Source organism: Xiphias gladius, chromosome 24 (assembly GCF_016859285.1).
Source record: "Xiphias gladius isolate SHS-SW01 ecotype Sanya breed wild chromosome 24, ASM1685928v1, whole genome shotgun sequence".
Taxonomy (NCBI): Eukaryota; Metazoa; Chordata; class Actinopteri; order Istiophoriformes; family Xiphiidae; genus Xiphias; species Xiphias gladius.
Genome location: NC_053423.1, coordinates 11,982,930 through 12,009,440, shown reverse-complemented (window position 1 = coordinate 12,009,440; position 26,511 = coordinate 11,982,930). Strand labels below are relative to the sequence as shown.

The window sequence follows — 26,511 nt, the reverse complement described above, 5'->3', positions numbered from 1 at the left end:
GTTCTGTCTGTGTGATGGTCGTAAACCGTGAGTACCAGTGAAGTAGTTGTACTCAGCCAGTTACAATTCAAACTGTCCTCCAATCAGACACTGGCACGAGTGAGTCACCCTGCCCCCTGATGTGCAGCCCGCATGCACACCGAGACATGTTGGTGGACTATGAGGACCAGACTAACTCATAGATTGCTTCCTAAACCCGCAACTCCAAAAGCTATTATAAGTCATTAAAATCACTTTTGGTAGATTGTAAAACAGCACAATTTTGATTTAAAAAAAACAAAACAACAACTACCTTGATTTCACCAAATACACGTTTTGTAATGCAGTTTTAACAATTTACATATAAGTATCTTATTATTGCTGAGCTTAAAATAATCATTAGAGGTAGGTTTTTGTTGACTGCTTTTAAAAAAAATAGGTAGTATGTATTTAAAATGTTTCAAGTGAGCCCTGAGCTCCCCTAGTGGATAGTAGCCTTGCCTACACTGTCTCAACAAAAGTAGATTAGTGTATAAAGGGGAATTTATAATAAATTATGTCTGAACAAACAAACGGTTGAGGATGTCTTTTCTCTCCATGATGGGCGAAGCAAAAGTGCGGCCTGCGTCCAATCTTGCAGGAGGGGAAGGCAAACAGGAACAATGATTTCAATAATTCATGGTTATTGAACTCTCCCTGCCCTCCACACACATACGCACAACTGTCTCGAGGGTGCGATTATGACCCTCTAACGTTACATTAAGCTGTGAGCCATTTTGACATGGCTCAGCAGTGGCCCAACACAACACCATGCTATATATTTTCATTAGATTTCACTGACACAGGACAGACTGCAGGACTACATCACAGACTACAGAAGCTCTGAGCCACATGAGGCCACTTCCCTTTAACTTTGTCAGTGATTACAGACTGTTTCTGATATTAAACCCAGAGTGTGTGTGTTTGTGAGAGAAAGAGAGAGAGAGAGAGGGGATAGCATACAGCAGACAGTCCCGCAGCTCATCCTTGTCTCCACTCAGCAGGAGCAGCGGGAGGAGGATTAATACAGGAGCCCTGGCTGGAGCGACACGTCCAGGAGAAATCCCTCTTTCTCCAACACAGGATACAGAGCTGTGCCTATTTAAGTGACAGTTTGTGTACTCACCTACATTGCTAACTTGACTCCATGAACGGGCTGTGAAGAGCCAGGAAAGAGCCAGAAATGATAGAAAACAAACTGAAAAACAAACTGTACAGGATGACATTTGGAAAGCATACAGACTTGGGTCAAATAATAATTTCAATTTGCTCTTCATTTTCATGTATGAAGGTGACATTAGAATGATGTGGTTTAAACACCAGCACTTCAGGTAGTTTATAATAAATTCTAGACCCCACTTAACTGCTTACTCTTAATTTCTAATTGCTCTTCCTTTTCTTATCAAAGAAGACCCCAAAATAAGTCAAACAACTTGTTCATTCCTCAGTTTCATTCCCGCCGCCGGGTTACGGTGACTTCTGAGTCTGTGACTTCGGAGCACTCGCAGACGGTGTTATCCTTTCATCTGAGACAGCAGAGAGACAGTGCAGTGGTTTCAAGCCAGCCCATATGGTTCAAAAGTACTGCATGATGCATTCCATAAAGTGCAGACTCACAATGCAGTACAATGTGCCTCTGCATCCGACGAGACGCAGAGTCACTCGCACTTGTTTCTTGTTTTGCATCTTAGAAGGTGTGCCTTAGGTTTCTTTTATGCATGTGCTTTAGTTGTTACTTTTACCTGCCTGGGTAACTCCCTTGGATTTGGACACATCCTGTTTTACAACCTCTGGCTGAACCTCCATTTGCACATCTGGTGTGAAGATGATATCTCATAACCAAAAAAAAAGGGAGAAGCTTTTTCTAGTGCGCCTTTCTCCTTTGACAAACATGATTATTATTCATGAGCTAAGTGCAGTGCTCTAGTCATAACAGTTTAATTTTCTAGTTTTCTGTAAATATGTTGAGCCTCTAACACTATCCGAACAATCAGTCTGGCCCAGTGCTCATTCCAACCTGTCCCTTGTCCAAGAAGACAGAGTGCCTCAATAAAGACTCTCCTCTGAACAAATTCTCTCTACGTGGCACAACCTCCCTCTGAGCTGCGTCTCATCTGGGAGATTCATTGTTCTACTGAGAGAGAGAGAGAGAGAAAAAAAGTCAACGTGGAACAGACTGTTTCAATGAAGCTGATTCAGCTTAGGTTATTTGGTCCAAGCGGCAGAAAAAGGCTGGACAGGGCTGCCATAGAAAGGAGAAAGAGCAGAGAGGGATGAGAGGATAAATTAAATGATGCTCTCAATCAGAACGAGGATGCTTTCATGCCAGTATAATCTGTTACTCTTCTAAGGAACTGTAATTTCTCACACAAACACACACCCCCCCTAAAGCATTTGAGCTTCTCAGAAAGCCTAAGACACAAATCTAAATGGATATCTAGTTTGTTTGTTCCCTGTAGGTCTACTGTAATTGTCCCTCTATCAGGGTCATTAGGAAGAGGGAATGTTTCTAGTTCAGTTCCACGGGGACTCAGGGAAAGAAGCACCAGACTTCCTCAAATGTGACCTAAAGCGCAGGTCTCGTGTGAAGTGGCTACCATGAGCTGCTAGTCTCTGCTAACTTTTCATGCAACATAATTCTGCTGTATGATGAGTTGTTGAGGGTGGCTCAGCTCAGAGAGGGAGGATCGCTGCATGCGTTACAGACTGTGAAATAATTTTTCTGAAACATCCTCAGACCTCCAGCTGGAAAAGATCAAAAGAAAAATGTTTGTCAGCACTTAGGAAGGTCACCGCATTAATGTGCCGTGTACATTTTAATGATGAGACTTATGTTTGTGGAGTCATCAACATGAAAAATGGTGTCACACGTTAAATCAAAATGATAAACAGCTTTGTTTTTGCAGCCTAGAGTTGGGTAAACATTGGAGAAAAAGAGTCAACTTTATTCTCAGAATAAGGGAGGAAATTCACATACATTCCTTCCCCATCTCTGTGGCTTTTTGAGAAAAAAAAGCAAAAAAAAAAAGCAAATAAGCATTTTCCAACCTCAAATCATTCCAAATATTTATGTACAGTCGCAAGCATTCAAAAATTCTGGCTTGTGTGGAAAACAAATTCTAAATGTACTGCAATGTTTAATTTAGACTTTTTTTCCACCTCTCTGCGTTTAACACACTCTACAATCAAAGTATTTAATACCGGTGAGATGGCAGAGATAAAAAAATAATAAATAAAAACTATGGTGGAAAATACAATCTCTTAATGACACGCTATTTGCTGACATGCTATCTTCTTAGACCCCATGAAAGAACATTATCCCTTACACCAGCGGGCTCAATTCATATCATTTAAGATTCATTACCCACACAGCTAATGCTTTTTGACACACATACGCACCAGGGCACACGTACACACACACTTAACTTAAGCTGCTATTCCATATGACCCTGTGCTTTATGATTTAACAGCGAAGATGTAAATGCAAGTCGTCCCCCTTGAGCAAAATAAGGCGGCTGGGAGAAGTCATGCGCAGTTGATATCTAGTTTTAGAGTTTCCCCCTGCAGAGAAAAGGCTTAAGGAGGTCTCCAGAGTGCAGTTCGTACTGATGCACTCTGCAGAGCACACTTCACTACTGTGTAAGATCTACTCTTGCTGCTACTTCATTCACAGTCTCTTCATACGTTTAACGCACGTAATTTATCAGTACATATCATATCGGCGTGTTCCAAAACACTCAATCTGAGTCTGAGCTGTCACTGGTTTTGGAGGACTTGTGCTTTCGCTTCCTCTTTCTCTTCTTCTTGTCTTTCTTCTTTTTGTCCTTCCTCTTTTTCCGCTTCTTGCTGCGGTGGTGGTCAGAGGAGGAAGAAGAGGAGGAGCTGTCTGTATCAGAGGAGGAAGAGGAGGAGGTGGTGTCCTGGAGCAGCTGCTGCAGCTGCTGGATCCTAGAAAGAGGAAGGGCAGGGAGGAGAGGAGGAGGGATTAGAGCGCAGGGGAAAAAACGCAACTGATGCAGACTCGGATGCCCGAGTATGCAGGTCTCTGAAGTGTCCTTGAGCAAGTCGCTGTCTTTGTCCCACTACTGACGTTTCCAGACTGTGGAGTTCACCACGTGTCCGCTTGTGTTACATGTTTCCAGTAATTAGAACACACTGGGACATTGGATACGCCTGGATAATGAGGTCATCCTGTCTCTTAAAAACAAGGCTTTTCAAAATTTTTGTATTAACAAGTACTAACAAAGTGCAAACAATCATTGCTGCCTATCTTTCACTTAAACCTTAACAAACAATTAAACAGTGATTTCACAGTCATTAAATCATCTTGAAATCATCAACTGATCATTGATGTACACTTATTTTTTTATAGTAACTGAACCTTCACACTCTGCATTGTTTTTGACCGGCCAGGAGACGAGTCAGTAGTAAAGGTAGTTACTTGAACATCTGGGGAACGGCACAAGAGACTACAGATGACTTCAGCTGCTCCCTAACTAGGTCAGATGAATATATCTACTTGTCACACCCAGATAAGGTTCAAGAAGGAAGATTAAAACATTAACTCATCACAGAATTAGGGAGGATGCACCACACTGCTCAAAGAAATAAAAAACATTTGTCAAAGGGAAGGGAAAAAGGAGGTTTTGATTGGAGCGGGAATAGACGCCCTTTAATTAGCTGAAAAAAGTCAGTTCCCACACCGAGAGTGATGATCTCAAAAATGTACAATTTTTGGAGACATTCAAAAACTTATCTATACAGCCATAGAAGTGTTTCTCTGACAAAAAAGGCTGAAATGCTCTTGTGAAATGTCCATCAGGCCTCATTACAGTGGGTAAGATCACACGGAGCGGAATGATTGTCTGAACACTTGGGATGTCACACTATTCCTTAGAGCGTACCTCTAGTCCTCAAAGGGAGCCCAATCATAAAAGCACTCCCTGACCTACAGTGCAATCTTTTGAAAAATTCTCTTCCCTCAGCTCAAAGACTTTAGTTTCCTCAAATGCACTTTCGAAAGAAAAGGTAAAACTCCTGCTCACAGTCGGTACTCAGTCACATACCTTCATCAGGCGTTGAATTCACAATGTAAAACGACAAATCTTTATATGAAAGCCACAGACTGTAACAACCAATCAAAAAGGGAGAAAACTCTTGAACACCTGACATAATTAACATATCAATAATTGTAAAAAAAAGAATCCTAAAACAAGACAAACAATTTATGTCAAAATTTGTGGAATAAGAAATAGAAAAAGAATGTATAAAAGATTAGATTGCCATTCCAAAATAAACCATTTTGTGGACACAGGTCAGAAAATAACTGGCCATTAGATGCTTTTATCAATTAGGAATTCGTGATAAGAGGCTGCCATCTCAAGCACAACTTGAGAGACGATATTGTAAGTGCAACTGGAATTGGAAATTGGTCGGTTTGTGTCACTCCCCTTTCAAAGAAGATGGCAAAATTAATGCAGCACAGACACACGAACTTAGACTTCAAAGACTGAGACTTCAAAACTGGCCTTTGAATAACCTTTTCGTAATGTATGCAAAAACACACACAATATGCGTGTGCAGCTACTCTGCAAGTACGCGCACACAAACACCTAGCACTGAGCCTTCAGAGTGAGCAAACCTCAAATTCAAACATCCCGGTGTCAAACTGTATTTAATGGAAACTGGAACAGAGAACCAGCCACCATGAGAGATTTTACAGGTCATCTGAGATTGTCCCACTCCTCTGAGGGAAAACAGTCACAAACTGAAAAAACTGTCTGAGTACAGCCTCAAATTCGTCATTTTGGTCTATTTTAGTTTACTTAAAAAAAAATCAGACTCTTGATAGAAAAGGATGTAAACACTTACATGAGTCCAAAAAAAATGAATATATGTACCTGGTTTCTTTTTCATTCCTTTTGTTTTCCCGAATGATGTCGTACATTGGGTCTTCATGAGCCTAAAAGAATAAGACACACTCTGTGATTACCTACTATGAAGAAAGGAAAGAAAAATCATACCGACTTACAATAAGAGTTGCTACAATTTATGGTAGATCCAGAAAATTATTCCAGCACATGCCAACAACTGCACCGATTTTAATGTCGTGTCAGCACTTTTAATAACCTCCTTGTGTCAATACAATCCAGGAAATTATGAAACAGTTGCATATATGATAATCACCGCAGAGGCTGTGTGCTCCTGCAATAGGTATTGTTCCATTACAGACACATTGGAACAGGCTGTGTGAGGAAGTCTCCTGTCCACATGTTCTTCAGTGTAAACTAAACGTCGTTAACCTCCATCGAGGTCTCGGACACAGACCTTTGTCTCTGTCACACCTTGACATAACCCAGTCTACACTGTTTGACCATTATTTGATATCTACTCTAAATAACTATGGGTGGGCCATTTTCGTGAACAGCTAACAAACTCACCACTCTGAATTGTTCCAGTTTCTGGTTGCCTTTGATGAAGAAAGGACACTCCCTGTCTCCTGTCCTGTGACCGTAGCGCTTGCATCTCCAGCCTGAGGAAAAAAGGAAACAAATGTCAGTGTGTCTACCAGGCAAAGATGGATGACTGATTTAATCAAACAGATTAAAAACAAAATCGGCAAGAAAGTATATTCTTCACCTTACCAGCTCGATCAGAAGCTTTCAACTGAATCTCATGGTCGTCGGTAGCAAACAGAGTATATGCAACTTTGACAATTAAGTTCAGTTGCCGTTATATGACGATACACATAGTTACAACCATGAATAGCCATAACTTGAGCAAAGATCTATACCAACTGACAACTAAAAGGCTCTGGAAAAAGATAGTAAGTGAACCTAGAGTTAATACTATTTTGTCAAACTTTGCAATATATTTGTTACGGATTCTATTAACTGTAGTTTCTTTCTAATTTCTAGTTTCTTTCCCTTTGTTTGTGTGATGTTAAATAAAAAACCCATCAGAATCAACCTGGAGTCACACACTGAAAAAGTCCTGCTCATGTAGAGAGGTGCTGCAAAATGTACGGCTCATTATCAATGCATTTTAACGTTCTGCTCTTTAAGTGGCTGTGTAGCTACCATGAATAACTTGAGAGTCTTTGTAAAATTTGAGACCACACAAATTCTGTTTATCCTATTAAAAGTAGTTGTGCGCAACATTGTTTACTCGGTTCTTTTATGCAAATATCATTCACAATGAAGTTTCTCCGTTCCTTTAAACAGGATGACATATTCAAATATTTTCTCAAAGGATTAGGCAGAGCGAGTCATGCTCAGATTCTGCAGAACAAATGCCAACTTGTGGACAGGCCCCGATTGTGTGTGTATATGCTTGTGTGAGCTGACTCCTTAAGTCCCTGGCTGTTCAAACAGCATAAAAATGAGTGGGATGAAGGAATGAATGGACACTGAATATAATGACAGTCTTTGTATGGCCAAAGGGGCAGAAGGTAATATCAACATCACCAAAAAAAAACAATATTCATGGTGTTAAATGTCAAGTTCTTGTGGTTACACGAGTCTGTCAGACGACACCATTCTTAACTGTTTGAGCAACAATATCTAGAGGTCAAGTATTGAATTTTATGTAACTGTATTTAACTGTATTTCCAGAGAATTAATAGGAAAATTGAGACAAATCGGAATGAAGAACAACATTGTCAAAAGGAATTTAAAGATGAAAAATGCAATAATTAGTATCAAAGGATTAAAGACAAATATGAAAATCTTAACCACTGTGATGCACCTGTCTCTTCTTCCCCCTGCTCTGACAGCAAGGAATTGTATCGTGACAAATTTCCCTGTATTTTACAGAAGTGTTTCATTTAAGATGAGCCTCACCCCTGACATCCACTCCTCCCTTCTACAGCTGTGTGAAGTGTCCCAGGGGTTTGTGGAAAATCCAGTGAAGGCCTGAATCTTTGTGAGCAGCACGTTTCGCTCTCTCAGTGCAAACCCAGGTATACACTGCGGCATTAGTGTAACTGTACTCACACTGCATCACCTTCACCTCCTTCCCCAGAGGCATCCACAGCCCCTTGGTGGGGGCCTGTGCCAGGAAGCTCCTGGCTTCTTCATTTCCTGGTTCAGCAGGAATACAGTCCTCTGGTTTTTCTTCATTCTCCTGCAACAGCAACTGTCACTGTCACCTCTTTTGGACACGCAAATAAGTGTCATATGTATTAACACTGAGTCCAACACAATCTATGTTTCTTTCATCGTCTCCACATTCAGTAACTGTCTTCTGTGTTTGTGTCAACATTACCTTTATGAGTCCCGGTGGAGGTTTCTCATAGCTGCAAGAAAGTTGAGTGTTTTACTAAAATGAATTCCAATGTTACTGAAAAATAAATCATTTAAAATTGATCTGACAATCCAGTAACTTACGAAACACTGGTAAACGTAACAATAAATGCACTAACTTTAAACAATGAGCAAGTCTTTGAGGTAAAATTAGCAGGAAAGTGAGACACTTCCAGTTGCAAAGAAAAGATTGGCATATTAGGTCGCATTTATAATTCATACACAAGTTTGCAAGTTTAAACAGAAAAGCTCTCACTAAAATTACTCACAATGTCTCGACGTGTTTCAGTTTTTGGACTTCTTGGTTGAGTTTCTTCGTTTGTGTTTTCAGTTTATCCAAATCGTGCTTTGATGTCTTGTGTCTCTTGTGGTCTCGTCTGTCCTCCTTCTCTCTTGTTCGCTTTCTATCCGACATTGTCCGTATATCGACCAACTGTGCCCCCGACAAACCATTAACTTATAAATAATGCTGCATTCAGGGATAATTCCTTTATTATTCAGAAAGAAACCCTGGCCAACGTGCTAACCCGCTGCTAACTAGCAAACATTGCTGTGGTGCTGCTGTACTTCCTGTGCAGCGGGGTTGGTTAGTTAAAGTCCAGCGCCACCTGCAGGACATGGACAGTAACACACGATGTGCTGCTGGACTGCCTATTGGTTTTTTAAATTAATTTGTTCTATTTCTATTTTTATTTTACTATATCGGAAGGCTATATTTTATCCAATATATACACTAACCATCTTGTCTGAAAAATGTATTTGCCATGACTGATGTTTTATCTTACAGTATCTTAAACTCAGTTCGAATTTCTTAGTTGCGAAGTTGGCAGGTAAACAAGGTGAGATGTAAAGACGCCTTAAAATTTCACCGCTAAATGCAGCTGGAATATATATTCATGGAATATTTTATATCTATCTATATTTTATATGCATACATATGAAATCTGAAGTACTGAAGTTGTAATATACACCATTTTAAAGCACTTATTTCAGACATTCTCAGGAAGTAAGAATAAACAGCACAGTTTCACAAAGTGAAAAGGTTTTATTTCAGAGCATTAAGATATGGGTGAGATACAAATGTGAGGTATTTCAGGATTTAAACACATACTGTACATTGAACAGCTAACGGAAATCAGGTAGGTAGTCAAGCAGTATAAAATGAAAAAAAAACCATTTAAATTCTTGCTCTTAACAAAAAGATGATGAGAGTAATCATTCACTAATACATAGCCAAGGAAAATATTAAAAGAAAATTGAAAGCCTTGACAATATGTATTGTCAGTAACTCTTTGTGTACATGTTTTAGGCGAATGTGCCTATTCAATGTAAACAACAACAACTTATGAGTCCCATTTTAGATGATAATTACAATTATCTTCATTAGTGACTTGCACGGTCTCAAAATGATTTGTATGCATGTACAAGAATGCCACAGTGTCAACAACATATTTACAGCATGTTAGTGAAATCTGTCACGTTTAGCAAGTGCCATCACAATATACAGACACATCTTCCCCCTGGAAAGGGCCAAAAAATAAAATGACTAAATACATTCAAATAGAAAAGTTTTAACATCAAGTAGCATGAATGCCACATAGTTTTATATTTATTATACAATGTATAATTGTAACTTTAGAAAAATCCAAAATGGAGAAGGATATTGTCGTAAACCAGCTTTTCATGCCACAAACCCCAAAGATGGGCTTCCTGTGATGTTTCAGCCATTTGATAAATACTGAATAATTCCTCAAACATTCCACTTAAAGTGATATCCCCAGTTTAGAGGCAAGAGCCATGTCCTAAATTAAACAAAAGAAGGATTCTCCTCCAACAGGCTCAGCAGAGGATGCAATAACCCTGATTAATAGCTGAAATAACCAGCCCGGTGCTCCCAGTTTCTGTATTCAGGAGGACTCCAGGAGTGCTACTCCAAACAGCCCAACAATGGTTATGTTGGTGGGCAAACTAACCGTTCCCACACAGGCTCGGAAACCAAAGTAATTAGCCCCCCCTTAGCCTTTGGTTTAAAGGGGTTACAACATGGGTCTTACCCCTTGAGTTTATAAGCGATACTCAAAGTGAGGAAAGAAAATCTTTCAAGCCCCCCTTCTTGCTGCCCTGGTTGTCCTCTCGCATGAGAATCTTGCTGAGACGCTGGACGACCCAATTTTTAGGTTTAGAGGGAGGCTTGGAGGAAGATGAGCCTGACCCTGAGGTTTTAGAAGAAGTGGAAGACCTGGTGAGAGAGAGAGAGAGAGTTGGAGAGAGGAAAAGGAGATAGAAAGAAGGTGAGGAAGGAAGAATTAAGATACAGTAACTTCAGATTTTGTTGGTTTGCAGGTGATGTTAAAAATGTACTGTCAACAAGTATGTGATCTGGCAAGCATGGATACCAACATGTACTGCCCGTACAGCTAGCTGCAGCTCTCTTAATGCTAAATAAATTGAAACCTAATCATTCAAGTGCTAACATGCCAAACACATCGACCTCTCAGATGTCTGTGACACCACCAAGTGTAGTAGAGGAGGGTAATATCTCATATTTTAGCTCAGGAGATATTAATACCAGGCAACTTAAGTAACTTACCTAGGTGTATGAACAGGTGTCTTGTCTTTGCCAGGAGTCTTGGGGGTAGTCATGTTGGACCTGCTGGTTGACTGTGGAGTCTTGTGTTTGCCAGCGCTCCCTGGGGTGCTGTGGGTCTTAGCAAGGGTAGCTATGAAGTCCCTGTTCATTCCTTTGTGTCTGGAAGTCTTATTGCAAGTGTGGCAGGTGGCCATCTGGAATAAGGCGAGGAAAGGAGCATATGCATTAATATCGCATGGCCTGCATCTATTTTCCTCTGATACATAATGAGGTTTTGAAGTGAAGGCATACAAGGTATCCCGGTTGGGATACGTCACAAAAAAAACCTTGCAGGTTTTCTAAAAGGCCCTTGTAACTACCCTGATGTAAATCTTATCGGGAAAATGATTTTTTTGTCAGTCTAGCTATTATTTTTCATCAAACCCAGTATTGCCACGGCTGTGTGACTTTGCCTGGGACACACAAGAGTTTCTAATGACTTAGTCTGGACTTCGATTGCAGTGACAGAGTGACTCCAGGGACACAGAGAGCAGGACTAGCCATGGTTGTGGCAGGCGAGGGGGCTGTTATGAGTACTGCTCCTATGCCCTGGGTGACGCATGCCAGCCGAAAGCCTCACAGATGTCAGGCACATGTATCGCCATCTCACAGCTGAGGAAGACTAACAATGGGGTCCGAGCAAAGTCATGACGGGACACGAGTCCCTTAACAGCTGAGACTCTTCCCATTGGCCCTACAAAACATCCCAGAGATTATCTTACCTTTGAATGTTGGTACAGATGGGAAAATAACTAGTTTAGTTAAAGCAGGATGGGAAACTTTGACTTTAGCCTATGAGACGGCAAGGAGGGGCTGTTGCCATGCAGTTTCCCCTATTCAGGGTATGTATGCTATAAGAGCCGTCAGCCAGCTTTTGCAGTTAAACTCTATGAACCTTTTGCAACTACAATTACTTTGACACTTAAAATTCACTCTTTTCCTGCACCTCACATGACCAATTCAAAAGAATTTCCTGACCCAGATTACACATCGCACGCAAACAAAAAATTATGAGACCCTATATAAGGCAAAGCACGCAGTCACTTGTGAGAGTTACGAGGCGCAACTGCCAGTTCATGGGATTCTCATGATTCAAGGCAACAATTGGTATCCCAGACTTCTGCCTCCCACTGTCTTGTGTCCCAATAAAGACGTACAGTGCATGTAACTAGACTATGCCTAGGACACGCTACAGAAAATGTCTGTCACAGGGTGCATATAGGCTGTTATCAAATCAGCAGTAATCAATCAGTAAGACCTAAATAAAGATCAAATCCAAAGATAATATGGTACATCCCCAAACAGAAAAATAAAACCATAAACCCGCTATGGTAATCGTCACAGTCACTCTTTTACGTTTGCAGCATTTGGCAGATGCTCTTATTCGTCTTCTGTCCAGTATTCACACACAACACAGCGTCATCAGATCGAGTAACAATAACTATTTGGAAACAATCAAATCATCCCAGTAATGAGCTGACGCCAAGTATAAAACAAATTACAGGGACTAAGTTTTTGTTGTCGTTGTTGTATTTTTTCTCCAGTAAAGAATAAAGCTCTTGAACAGAAGAGCCAGTTACACTTTTCTCCCTGAAGAATTCTTTCCTCCCTGTAGAAAATGCAGTACAAAGTGTTAAGTGCTATTTAGTGTCAATTAAGAACTCTTCTTCAACATTCCTCTCAACCGTCAGTAACTTAAGTCCCATCAATGACACAAGCCATCCAGAGTTGCACAAGGTTAAAACTGGCCTAAACAGACCACCACTGCAGAGATCAGCAGGTCTGAGCCAAGCTGTCGACAGTCCTGAATGCTGATGAGACCGAAAACTCACCGACACGAAGGTAGCCATTTCAGATTCTGACAGGTGTCTGTTGGTGTGTGTTGGAGAGTTGGGTTTCAAAGTACCAGGATGACTGAGTTCCTCTATCTTTCTATGTGAGTGTGTGTTAAGTGTTTACTACATGAGCCCACACACCAAGCTTTATACAGAGCAAGCCCAGCAACTGACCCACCCATCTTGGCATAGGGGTGTGGCTCCAAGGAAGACTGACCATGCACTGACAAAAAAGGGTCAACTAATCTGTGGGACAGCCAGCACTCTGCTGCCGCTTTTCAACAGTGCCAATTTAACCCAAACTGGACTCATCTAGACACATCCTTGTTTGCAAATAAAAATTTACAGGACAAAAATAAATATAGAAAAAATCTGAATTTACTATACTTAACTTAATCCCCATCTAACCTGACAGGGCGGGAGAAAACCGGCAGAGAAGAATGGTAGAAAATCCCCGAATCCAGGTTTGGAAATGTTGTCGCGTCATACCCAAGAAGACTCAAACCTGTAAACGCTGCCAAAGGTGCTTCAACTAAGCACGGAGTAAAGGGCTGAATACTTGTGTCAATGTGATATTTCAGTTTTTCCTTTTTAATACAGCTGCAAAAATTCTGTCTTTGATTAAGTTCTTTTTTTTCTGCTTCAAACGACTTTAGCATAAGGCTGCAACATAACAAAATGTGAAAAAAGTGAATGGCTCGGAATGCTCTGTATTTCAGAGAAACAGTGTTGGTCTATAATGGGTAGAGTGGCACTCCACTGGAGGATGTGGGTTCATGTGTATAGGAGGAAAAATCTATTCTGCTAAAGTGTCCTCAAGCCCAACATTGGATTTCTAATGTTTCCAGAGGATTAATGAAGCATTAATACCCCACAGTCTTCACAATTAAAATCATATTTGCAAGTCACAAACAACTGGGGAAAACTCAATTTGGTCATTTCTTGCATTTAGAAAATTTATGCTTGGAAAATGACTCTGAAATCTCAAACAGAGACTTGTGTGCACCAACGTGAAGAAATTTATAAACGTTTCTTGCTTGCAACTGCATGGTGAGATGACAGTTAAAGATTTCTGACAACAATAAAGCTGTATATTTCTGTATATTTCATGTGTCTAGTCTTCTGTCCATGTGATAACAGGAACAGACAGTGAAAAGACACTTGTTCTTTAAATTTAATGATGCAGAGCCAGTAATGCACATTTTTCCCACTGCATCATTCCAATTTTCACCACATTCCTGTTTATATCTATCTATCCACCTCAAAATATTTTGTTGTGTTGAGTTGTCTTGTTATATTTCACACTGTATTTTCTTTATTGTTATTTAGAACCTTTTCCATCATTACCTTCTGTTCTTTCCTCCCACAACTACCTAATTTCCTCCTGTAGATCATTATAGTTTCATCTAATCAAATCTAAACAGGATGCTGGTGCCAATAATCAAACAAAAAATATTTGTTCCCAAGTTATAAATGGTGCTATAATCTCAGTTGTAACACATATTGTAAGTGAGGGGGTTGAGGACATTTAGGTGACAGCCTAGATTTTACTGATTTGAACTCAGTCGACTGTCCAATGATTGTCAAGGAGAAAGAAAAAAAAAAAGAAAAAAACAACTTAGCAAAACAAGAGGTTGGGTTCATAGTGAAGTGGATCAAACACAGACAGACAGCTGGCTGCAGATGGATGTTAACAGACAGAATGACCTCTTGCTGTTTATCCTCTTGTCCTCTAGTTGCCACTAGTGGCCCCACTATCATCAGCTAGCCTGCGCTAAGGCAATGATATGACAGGCTTTAAGAAAAGAAATGAAGGTGTGTGTGCGCATGGGTACGTAAAAGCATACTGGAGACACTAATCAGACTGAGTTCAACAATATGAAAGAGTCAACAAAGTCACTGTCCAATCCAAAACAACACGTACGTTATGGCTGCTGATAAGTGGCGAGATATCATCATAACCTGAAATGAAACCCCACCCATCACGTGTACCAGTTTAATTTACGCTAATCCTTTGACATGTAGTGTATGCACTTGGAGGGACACACGTGAGCTGGTGCCACAGAGAGATTTCATTTCCTCATCCTGGGCAGCTGATCTTGGCAGCAGACAGACCTACACAATCAAGCATATGGCAATGGCGACATGTTGTAGCTTCAGGGTATGAAGAGGATAAACAACCACCTATACACCACTGGGGGAATATTAAGGACGATTGCTTTCTGCCGAAAGTTGAATTTCTGTTTGGAAAATCTAAGTTAACCATATGGTCAGAGTGAGAAAACCTGACTTATGATTACAATATTAAACTGAAATGCACCTTACAAGAAACATAGTGAATAGCAATCTAATATTGCCTCTACCCTGTGCATATATTTTCACACTGGGTCAGCCTTGACCTTTCATCCTACTTCCATACAAACAATAAGGGAAGCCTGGTCTCTGTCTTACAACATATGCATGTTTGTGTTTAACATGAATCGTGAGCCGACACAGACAGCCACAGTCACAGATACACATAACCTTGTTCCCATACACATATATCACGGATCTTTAGCTCTGTCGGTCTTGCACGTGGATGGAATGTCAGCACCTGCTATTCGTCCTCAGAATCATAAAAACAGACAAAATGCAATTATTATATACCTCGATAACAGCAGCTATTTATGGCTCCTTTATGCTATTATGGAGACAGAATAAACCAATTTGCTAATTCTCATGATGTCTGTGCAGTGAAGGGTTGAAAAGCAGTCACGGCTCATCCGCATGCCGACAAATCACCAGTCACCCTTTAATTTATGAGCTCTGACATGCATCCAATCTCAGTTTACATGATTGCACAGGAAAAATAGTACGAGCTTTAATTTATCAAATACTTGAGAAAAAGTTCATAAATTTGACAACTCTCAATGAGATTTTGCAGCTTTATATGATTTAGCTGAAGCTGTGCTCAGTTAACCGTTTGAAACCAAATATTGTGAGAAATGACACAGGGGAGTCACGTGTTAAACACTTAGAAACGAGTCTGAACACAATCAACACAAGCATCTTTGCTTCTACTGACTGGGACCTTCAAAACCTTTCACATATGTATTTATCTTCAGAAACATTCCTTTCTGCCACCATGTGACATGCATTCCTATACCTTGAGATTACTCATAAATTTAACAGTGGTTCGGAAAATTTGAAGAGTTCGCTATTTCACGTGCAGTTTGACACATACACAGACACACAAACACAGGCGGACCCACACAAATCAATTCTGCAGTTGTGTCTATTAATAGCCACGCACCATAAATACCTCCAGCCTGTCTTTCTCTTTCTGCTGCCAGAGGTCAGTAGCTTTGGTTGATGAGTTTGACCATGGCAGTACAATACCACCCAAGAGAAGGAAGATGAGAGGAGTAACAAAGTGCGTGACCCAATTAGGTGCCTATGAAATGAATGCCTTTCAATTGAATATAAGCCTGACCAAGTGTTGAGCGTTGATTGTGTGACAGAGTTTTCAAAATGTCTCTGTATATTCGTGCATTCAAAAGCATGAACAACTCCACACACTGTGTGTGAAAGTCATTTGAGAACACATCAATAAAACACAATAAAGCCGAAAGCAGAAGAACAGTTGGGGGATCAATACGAGGCAAGCAGCATAAAACTTTCCTCTAACCATGGCCTTGCACTGTGATGGTGCTGGCAACCACTTTGTCACATTGTCTGGAAGCAGGCTGCCCAGTAAATACACAGAGACACCTGATCTGAATGCAGAGCTGCTACAAGCTGCCATTTTAAAAAGATGTCATATCTGTTTCTCTCTCTCTTTCTGTCTCTGCTGGTGGTGATAAAGGTTACATTCTATGCTGCAAAACCCCAGCAGGTTTGCCTAACAAAGTCATCAACAAGTGGGATTTATCCAGTTAGCAGGAATAGATTTAAGAATGATATGTTATTCTTATACTTGTATTTGAGATCTATGATGTCTGACTGTAAAAAAATGTTTGATAAACTTCTTTCATACATAAATATGTCCTCAGATAAACTGTGAGAACAAATGCTTCTTGAAATCTTCCAGACATTATCTTTGGAAGCTTTATCCAGAGCATGCTGTCATGGTTTGGTTTAAAGATAGAAAGTTAGTCCTGCTCAATGGCCTAGAGTATTTTGCATTTATGACTTTTCGAATGTTATGGGGTTCAAAAAAATAAACAAAATGGCTTAGAGACAGATCTGGATTTGAAGTCTCCTCTCTGAAGAGGTAGCTAATGGCACTTGTGTGGCTTTATAACAGATTTGTGGTGAATGCCACTGATGTGCACACGTGCTAACAGAATCAGGTAAGGAGTAATATACTGTAAATGCTGGTGAGTACGAATCCAAAAACTGAACAGTGGCGCCTTCCAAACCTTGGCATTTGTGCCAATTTAAAGTTAATCCCACAGTAGGGATTACCAAATTCTTGAGACTTTTAATAGTGCTGAGGAAACAAAATGAAGTGAGACGCTGATGCTAATTGAGAGATGACATGCCGTTATGGTGCGGCATCAGGTTCTCTTTAAGGGGTTTAAAGATAACCTGCTTGTGAGTTGGGCTAAAAACATGATGACAGCGGGGAGCTGAAACTGCATCTGATCCTGGCAGCGCAAAGATAATTGTGTGTGGGTTTCGGAAAAAAACAAAAAAATATGCAGGCATTCTAAATAGGTGTGTGTTACACGGTGCTTTTTTCAGCTGTCTTGTGTGTATTGGCTCTTAAAGGTTTCCCCGAGGATGTCAGTCAATGTGTCAATGTGTATGGTAACACGCTTAAAATACTGCAGTACACACTTTGCTAAATCCCTACACACGAGACATGAGTGAGTGTTTGGACTTCCTGGCGAGTCTTCTTTGTTTGTATCAAAAAAAACTCACGGCCAGTACCACTGTTGCTGATCCGCAGTCCCTCATGGCCTTTCTCTACCCCATCACATCCCCCTTCTTGTCATCCTGTCACTCGCTGTCCACCCTCGAGGTGTCAAAACCCCCACTGGAACTTTTCCTGTTCCCTGAGAGTCAACAGACAAAGCGCCATCCAGACATCGCTGTCTCCTCTTTCCTGTCATCTCTTCAAGAGGCACATTCTCAAGCTGCATTACTCAAGTAAAGATAAATGTCAAAGAGGGATGTGGTGAAGAGATGGCCAAGAATGGACTGTGCATAAATTCACACCCAAAACAAAATGAATATATAGTTAGGTCCATAAGTATTTGGACAGCAACACAATTTTCAGAATTTTGCTTCTGTACACCACCACAATGGATTTCAAACACAGTCATCAATGTGTGATTGAAGTGTAGATTTTCAGCTTTAATTCAAGGTGTTTAACAGAAATATCGCATGAACCATTTGGGAACGACAGCCATTTTTATTCATAGTCCCCTCATTTTAAGTCAATGACTGCCTGAAGTCTGAAACCCATGGACATCACGAAATGCTGAGTTTCCTCATTCATTATCTGTCATTCAGTCATTATCTGTACTGTGAAGCACCGTCGTATCAGTTTCGCAGCATTTGGCTAAATCTGAGCTGATAGCATAGCCCTGTACAATTCAGAGTTCATCCTGCTACTTCCATCTGAAGTCACATCATCAATAAACATCAGTGACCCAGTTCCACTGAGTCATACATGCCCAAGACATAACACTGCCTCCACCATGTTTGACAGATGATGTGGTTTGCTTTGGATCATGAGCCGTTCCTTTCCTTCTCCATACTCCTCTTTTCCCATCATTCTGGTGCAAGTTAATATTGATTTCCACTTTAGTTGTCTTCCATGGTCTTCCAGGCGTTTTGGTGTTGCTGAGCTCACCAGTGCATTTCTTCTCTTTAAGAATGAACCAAACTGTTGATTTGGCTGCTCCTGAAGTTTCTGCCATCTGTCTTACAGGTTTGTTTTGTTTTTTTCAGCGAAATGACAGCCTCCTTCATTTGCATCAACACCTCTTTGGACAGCATATTGAAAGTGAACAGCTACCAAATGCAAATTCAACACTTGGAATCAGCTTTGTTATGAAATAACGAAGGAACAGGTCAAACCTGGCAATGAAACTGATGGTCAGTCAATTGTCCAATTACTTCTAAGCCTCTGAAAATGAGGGACTATGTATAAAAATGGCTGTAATTCCTAAATGGTTAATTCAATATTTTTGTTAAGCCTTTTGATTTAAAGCCGAAACTCTACACTTCAATCACATCTTGATGGCTTTGTTTAAAATCCATTGTGGTGGTGTACAGAGGCATAATTACAAAAATTGTGTCACTGTCCAAATACTTAAGTATCTAACTGTATGCCAAGGAAACGCTTTTTCCTTGTAACAAACAAGTCTGCTGGGAAGTATAAATCTGTGCTCAAGGATGGACAAAGAAGAATGAAGGAGGAGGAGAGTGTGCTATCCTTCGCTCCATTTAGGGTCTCTGCTTCTCTTCTGTGTCTACAGTATAAGTTATTTCCATTACCACTGCTAGATAACCTGGCCAACATATACAAACATACCGGATTTATGGTACCTCCATGACACTTCACCGAGCTGAGGAAAGCATATCATGCATTGCCTTCCACCCTGAGGGCGGCACATTTATACATCCTAAAGGGAGAGCAATATAGTTTGAAATGGAGTGTAAATACTGCACACTGTCCATGTGTATGAATGTGAACATGTAACTGCTTCGTCATGTGTTTCTGTCTGCCTGATGTTTTGATGCTTATATTTTAGTTAAGACAGGCACATATTTCCTTCAGATTGATGCACAAATCTGCTGTAGATACTGTGTGTTATAACGGATAAGTTTAGAAAATGACATGTATTACAGTAGTACGCAGTATGTTAGCAGGGTACATGTACAGTAAGTAGTAGTATGCAGTATACAATTTGTATGGAAGACAAAATATTTCACTAACAAAGGCTTTATGAAAAGACTTTATGAACACAATTTGGTCTTGATAAAATAATTAAACTATTCTAGATTTTAAAAAACAATCCTAAAAACAATTACCTCTTCAAAGTGTCCAGGAACATCTCTCACCTAAAGTACAATCCCAGAACTGTTTTGACACTTGAAAGAACATTGAGTACACCAACAAACATGGATATCTGCGTCTGCAAATACTCACACCTTGTTTTAAATCTGTCACCACACACAATAAGGCATGAATGTGACAATAAATTTATACAACAGTGTGTTTTGCGTATTTCTCTGATAAATGCTCCACTTCTTCCTGTGGGTGTCACGTGACTGACAGTAAGAAGAGCAGAATACTGTGTACACAGCCATAACGTTCAACTCAACCCAGAAATGAAACTGTAAAATGGTGAGCCATTGACAGACAACAAATTAAGTTTTCATGGTCAATGTGACAAATTATCTCACTCAGGTAGTGCTCAAGATCTGTGGACAATGTTTTTTTTTATACAATTTAAAAAAAAAAAAAAAAAAATCAACAGCAGCATCTTCTGAAAATGACAACTGAAAATGCACAAAAACCCACACATTACTTCTGATTCTCCTGTTATCCTGACAATAACCCTACACTTTTTTCTTTAAAGAGGGGACGAGTGGACGCTAATCTCTTTATTCTGGCTCTCAGGCTGAGCCTCTCTCGCTGGCAGGGTCGCCGTGCTCTGTTCATCAGCATGGAGCCAGGGAGGCAAATAAGGGGAAGCAGTCTACATTCCTTTTCTTATCTCTCTGCTCCACCACTCTGCATTTAAGGGTATCACCTCACTATCACCCTTCTGCCGAGCACAGGTGTATGCCTTCTCACAAACGGGGCTTGACTTGTTGCCCCTTGAACCTCCAGTATATGACAGGCGAGGGACCATGATAACAGAGGGTAAAAATACCTCAGAGGACATGCTCACGGTGTATTGGTTTACCAGGAAGTCACGTGATGAGCGAGCATCCACAGTCCCCATCGTGACCAAAGCACTGTTGACAAATGAGTAAGAGCCGTGGTACACAGTCACGGCTGAGTTACATAGGAGAGCCGTACACAGGTTTAAGTTTATGGATTTCAGGACCAGGATTGGGTTGCCCAAGCTATTCACAATTCCATCATCAAGTTTGTGTGTAAAGTCCTTTCTGAGTTCTTAGTAACTACTAGTTAGTTTCAAGATTGTTATTTACTAAACTGGGCTGCACTATTTAAACTAAAGAAACGTCTCAGCTACTAAAGACGTACGTCTAGCACTCCGTGAATCGGTAGATAGCCATCATCTGAAGCACTGTTTAATGAAGCTATCAACTATGTAAACAGGAAATCACTGTAGCATCACATGCTATAACATAACTACCAAACAGTTTTGGGAGGCCAAGATTTACCTGATAATCCTTTGTTAATGTAGGTATGACCTTATTTATGTCATATTGAATAAATGGGGAAACTGTGTGTTTTTCATTGCGTTACATAACAGTATTTATGTAGTTAAGAGTGAGAGGAAAACCTAACCTAACCAGTGTTATTTGTTCATGTAGTTTATTCTAATTTCCTTTGTGTAACATTTTGTAGTTTGATGTACATTGCATTTTTTTATGAAATGCGATTTAAAGTCTTCCCAGTTCCTATCATTATTAAAAAATATCAATCAAATGTCAGCTCAGACATGTCGACCTCTTCCTATGATATCTTTATACTAGCAAGCTAACGAAAAAGCTAGTTCTGTTAGTTATCTCCTTAACAGTTACACCTGGAAGTTGGCAGGTATAACTATTTAGTCACAGCTAATCTCTGTATAAAAGCTAGTTTGTGAATGTAGCCCATACATTCGCTACATTCTTACATTTTAGGCCAATTTAGGTACCGACAACCGTTATCAGGTGCCTGTGTAATTTAAGAATTTTTTTAAATTTGGTTAGTTATTTCATCAATTCTACCCAAATTGACTTTCAGATTTTGACAGCTATGCTTTAAAAATCAGCCAGGTTGAGAAATAATTTTCAAGTTTTTTTTTTTTTTTTTAATTCTATGGGGTTTGATACGGACAACAAGCCTGGAAATATAGTTTCCAAGGTGTCCTGCATATTTTTTATTCTCTATATTATGATGTTGAAAGCCCCTACAATGGACATCTGAGGTTTCGTGACAACCTCTGCAATGTAAAGATTCTCTCAAATCCTTTTCTCCAGATGGCTTCCCTATCCGACCCTGGATCTGACCTTCACCACAGTCCACAGAAGTAGAACAGGAAGGGGTACACAGCCACTTCTGCAAACACAATTATGATACAAGATGACAATCCTTTCTCTTGCAGTCCATCATTTGACTTCTCCTGTTCACTTTTCTTATGTATCTGCTTTCCACTCTCTTGGTTTTTTTTTTAGTTTCACCTTCTTGTGTTATTCTCCTCCACATCCCTCCCTCTCTCCATCTCGGTCTGCCTCTTTGCCCTCAGAGTCAACAGATATATAGTGGCGAGTGGGTTCAGAGTACTAACACAGAGAAAACCTGCATACTAAACAAACCCCACCAGATTTTAATGAGGCAGCAGCATTTCACTAGAGCTGCTCTTTCATTAGGCTGATGTCAGATCACCAGAGGGGCTCTTCAGTGGTTCTCTCCTATCAATGCTGTCTGATGCAGGGGGAAAATGCCACAAGCTCCACCACCAGTTTCCTCATCTAAATGGGCTTATCAGTGGCGTGGGTGGGCGCTGGCCACAATAAGCATTCCATTTTGTCCCTGGCAGGTGCTATCCATTAAGAGGACAGACAAAGGGACCACTATAACAATTTAGGGGGCTGTGGGAGGGAGTAGGGTGAGTGTTGACAAAGTACCGTCTGACAACATTGGTTCTGTTACAGTTAAGCTTAATGGGATCACTGTAAAGGCTATAATGATAAATGGAGCACCATAATGAAACCAGGCACTTTCTGTGGAGTGAATACAAATGACTCCATCAATCTTTAGAGCAACAACGGCTAGAAACAATACATTAAGAGACAATGAAGGGCTTGTTTAGTCATAATAAATAATAATGTGATACTTTTTTGATCACCACAACAAAATTCTTGCCTACCTCATAGGTCAGAGGTCCACACCAGCTACAGAGTAATTGTCCAGCTCAAAGTCTTAGCAGCAAGGCTGATGTTAGCTTACGCAAGGGGTTTGCCTCCAGGATTATTACATAAACACCACTATTACCAACAAATATAAAATACCAATATCACTATCTAAAAAAACCACCACGCCATCCTTCCGCCCATACCTCCCTTTAGCTCAACACCACTACAGCAGAGGACAACAGATCAGGCATATACCACTGGTGTTTTTCTGCAAAGACAATATGCTGCAGTGCAGTACAATACATAACCAGGTCTGTGGGGTTGTAGTGTTTTGTCTTCTCACCAGTACTGAGGAGGACTTTTGGAAGTGGTGCAGCAGATTTTTCTGCACCAGGCTGAGTCGTTTGCCCCTGGCCTTTCTGCGCAGGACGCTCTGCACCCGTGCTGATGGACGCTGCTTGGGCCGCAGTCTCATCCGGTGGTTGTCAGGCTGCAGCCACTGATAACAGTATGGACACACGAAGGTGCTCTGCAACAGACTGGAGGATTTCTGCTTTGGTAATGCTGAGAAGAGGAGAGAGGAGAGAGAGGAAATTATATAAAACCTATCAGCACATATTCTGCTGCAGCCATGCATATTTTGTTCTCAACAAAATAATACTTTGGTAACCAAATTGGTGGAAGTGTGTGCAAGGATGAGAATGAGTGTGTTAACTGTTATCAATCCCTTTTCCCGAGCATATTAAGCAAAAGAGGCAAAGAGATTTGTGTTTGAGACAGGTAGCTCAAAGATCAATATTTGCATCATCATTAAAGCACTTGCACACATTTTCTGTGCTCAACATTACAACATCCCATCTCTATATATCCAGAGAAAAACAATCCACATTGCATTATATTTGTCATTCCCAAACAACATTTTGCAACATTCTGTTTATTCTCTCAATATCCAGACTTCATAAGTCAAATTATCAGTTCATGGAACAAGCAATTAAATTAAGAAAATTGACCTCTGAACAAACACCATGTCACTCTCTTAGGGACCAGTCCCTCTATTATTTGGAGGAGAAAAGCCTTAACATCCTTACTAAATAGCACCACTACCTATTGATGAAGTTTTAGCTGGCATGTGCCCGAGTGTGTGTGTGTATATGATTGTGTTTGATCCCACCAGGCAGCCTGCCACAGACAGCTGGCTGACTCCATGTGTTTGGCTAAGGGTTTAGTGAGTTTTATCAACCTTGACAAACCAGTGACAAGGTCCTGCTTACTACTGCTCTATGAGGTTATTACACTCAAGGGCATCACTGATGAAAACATGCAAAAATGAAGTTATAAATTAAAAGGGCGTTTCTTCAAGGATGCACAGGTCTTTCAACTTACTGTTCACATTCGCATTCACAGGCCACTGCCTAAGGAAGAAAAAAAAGGAGACAAGATCAGAGCAGAGACTTATACAAGGTGAGAGTGAAAATAATTTGTAACTAGGTTTAATGTTAAAGACCATTAGGACAAGATAATCATAAAGTAAAACTTAAATAATTACATCTTCTCTTTAATAGATAAAGTTTTTGGTGGGTTTGCTCTAAAATACAGTAGAAAATCATTTATAAATAATTCAACGTATATTAATGTATTTCAAAATGCCTTTGTCAATCTGCATTAGAACAGCTCCTTTCACACTGGAACAATGTAACAGACAAGTTACTAGGTAAACTGACAAGGAAAGAATATTTGGAGTAATTTTGATCCACTTAATTGTCAGTTTAAATCATTTAGTGAAATAAATGTGTAGTTAGCAATTCTGTTAAATCCGTCCATGCAAATAAACCAATTACAAGATGGAAACAACAGTTTGGAGGGAAAAAAAAGTTTGTCACGAACAGCCCTTCCCATTATGTGTAGTGGAAAACATGCAACCAGAAAAGCAAAGAGGTCTCTCTCAAACAATACAGGGCAACTCTCCAAACCATTTCAATGACCCTGCCCCGGGCTGCCTCTGTGACTGCTAGGCTGCCTCCAGTTTTGGAACTCTCGCAATGAGATACTTGCGCAAACATTTTAACTAAGCCTCTGCTAAGTCCCCCTAAAATTGGCCAAGGACTCAAATCGATGAAGGGAAGTTAGCCGACAAGCAGCACGTGTGGCAGGGACACAGACAGGAACGGGGCTGGCTGTTTATGGAGGGTTGGGGGGGGGTCGTCTTTAATCTGGGGTTGACCCGCTGGCTGCTGCTGCGGCGTCTGGCTACTACGGTTTGTTGTCACTCTCCACTTGCACTCTCAACCACCCCATATGTGTGATGGTGCGTTATATTGCAGTGACATCGGATGCAGCTGAATGCATTGCAGGGTGGATAAAGATTTGCATCACTCATCCCCCAGTCTGAGTCAAAGTCCCTTGATTCCCCGCCCCACAATTTAATAATCAGTGACTGGATTAAACTGTCAGATTATATAGAAACCCTATCAGAAAATGCTGGAAATGAAGAAAAGCTGTTCGATGCAGGCATGTGACTCTTGGTTTTGTTTGTTGTTCAGGAAGCCTTTTTCACCTAGAAAAGTTTGTCTTTAAAAAGTTGGCAGGTTTTTAATACATTTCCTGAGGTGGTTGCTTCACTATTGATAAATCAAAGATCATTAGATGCATTTGACTCCATTTACTAATACATTTTGACTGCATTAAACACATTTTTAATTTCTTTGCAGTACTAACAAAAGCAAATCCTCAGACAAAGCTCCTGTTAAAAACCTATGAACAGACTGCTGATGGCTTGAGTGTAGAGAAGCTGGATTCCTTGAAGAATTTTGTTTGCCTGCTATCTCCCTTCGTACTGCTCCCCTGATGAGCCAGCTCCCAGAAACTGTATACTGCAAAGACCTCTTCCACTGCACTAATCTTATTAACATACTTGTCATGCATCTCCTTTTAAGTGCACACGTAGTTGTGGCGATGAACACTGAAGAAATGGGCTCTACTCTTAGACTGCTGACAACTGGGACATGCGATCAAAAAAACCCAGAAAATGCAAAAGGGTGAGGGGGAGGCATTATAACATTATGTATTGGCTACAGTGTGATAATGTAATAAGAGACAGAAGTGCTATCTGAGGCAAAGCGCACAAAATTGAAAGCATTATGAAAATTTTATTGCTATCATCAGGGAAAACAGAGCAACTGTTGGCAAATCCTGAAAAACCTTCATAGACATTTAGACACAGCAGCCTGGCACAGGTAGTGGTGTGGTCAGTGTCAATCAGTGAACGCTGTAGATATTGTATCCCTCTGGAGCCCAGATTGGCAGGGTCCCATTTATTAGTTGGATTTGACAGAGAAAGAGGCCAGCAGGTGCCTCCCAGTCTGGGGCTCTCTTGCATGGGAGGAGACGTTGGCGAGCTCCTGCTGAGAGGGGCTGTAAGATGAGAGAGTACAGTACAAGAGAAGAGGAGAACCAGTGATGGATGAAGGGGAGGAGGGGGGTAAAGGCGAATGTTGTGGAATGGAATTTTGACAAAAATTAAAGATAATGGCTTTCAGATCATAGTTATGAGATGGATGAAAAGAAGGGTGACGGGGTTCAGGTGAATTTAAGCACCCCCTGACACAGCTTTAGAGCTGACACAATTACTCAATTAACTGAGTAGCCGACTGAAAGAAAGTCCATTGACAACTATTTTCATAATTGATTAATCATT

General features: G+C 40.5%; 2 protein-coding genes across 3 annotated transcripts in view; both read right to left on the bottom strand.

Annotated features, from left to right (window-relative positions):
* Nucleotides 1-2,815: 2,815 nt before the first annotated feature.
* Nucleotides 2,816-8,872, bottom strand: rp9 (RP9 pre-mRNA splicing factor). Its single transcript, XM_040121070.1, has 6 exons — nucleotides 8,591-8,872; nucleotides 8,284-8,314; nucleotides 8,013-8,142; nucleotides 6,459-6,550; nucleotides 5,919-5,980; nucleotides 2,816-3,966 (listed from the first exon to the last, which is right to left on the bottom strand). The coding sequence occupies exons 1-6, from the start codon at nucleotides 8,734-8,736 to the stop codon at nucleotides 3,756-3,758; spliced, it is 672 nt and encodes a 223-aa protein (XP_039977004.1). The 5' UTR covers nucleotides 8,737-8,872; the 3' UTR covers nucleotides 2,816-3,755.
* A 509-nt stretch (nucleotides 8,873-9,381) lies between these two features.
* Nucleotides 9,382-26,511, bottom strand: part of c24h18orf21 (chromosome 24 C18orf21 homolog) — a 20,886-nt gene continuing 3,756 nt past the window's right edge. The window contains exons 2-5 of one of the 2 annotated variants that reach the window (XM_040122779.1): nucleotides 24,201-24,229; nucleotides 23,161-23,381; nucleotides 10,912-11,105; nucleotides 9,382-10,560 (exon numbers count right to left, since the gene is read on the bottom strand). In XM_040122779.1, the coding sequence (XP_039978713.1) occupies nucleotides 10,398-10,560; nucleotides 10,912-11,105; nucleotides 23,161-23,381; nucleotides 24,201-24,229 (607 nt within the window). In that variant the 3' untranslated portion in view covers nucleotides 9,382-10,397. Of the gene's footprint in view, nucleotides 10,561-10,911; nucleotides 11,106-23,160; nucleotides 23,382-24,200; nucleotides 24,230-25,406; nucleotides 26,229-26,511 lie in introns of those variants that run through there. The other variant, XR_005706799.1, reaches the window with a different exon arrangement.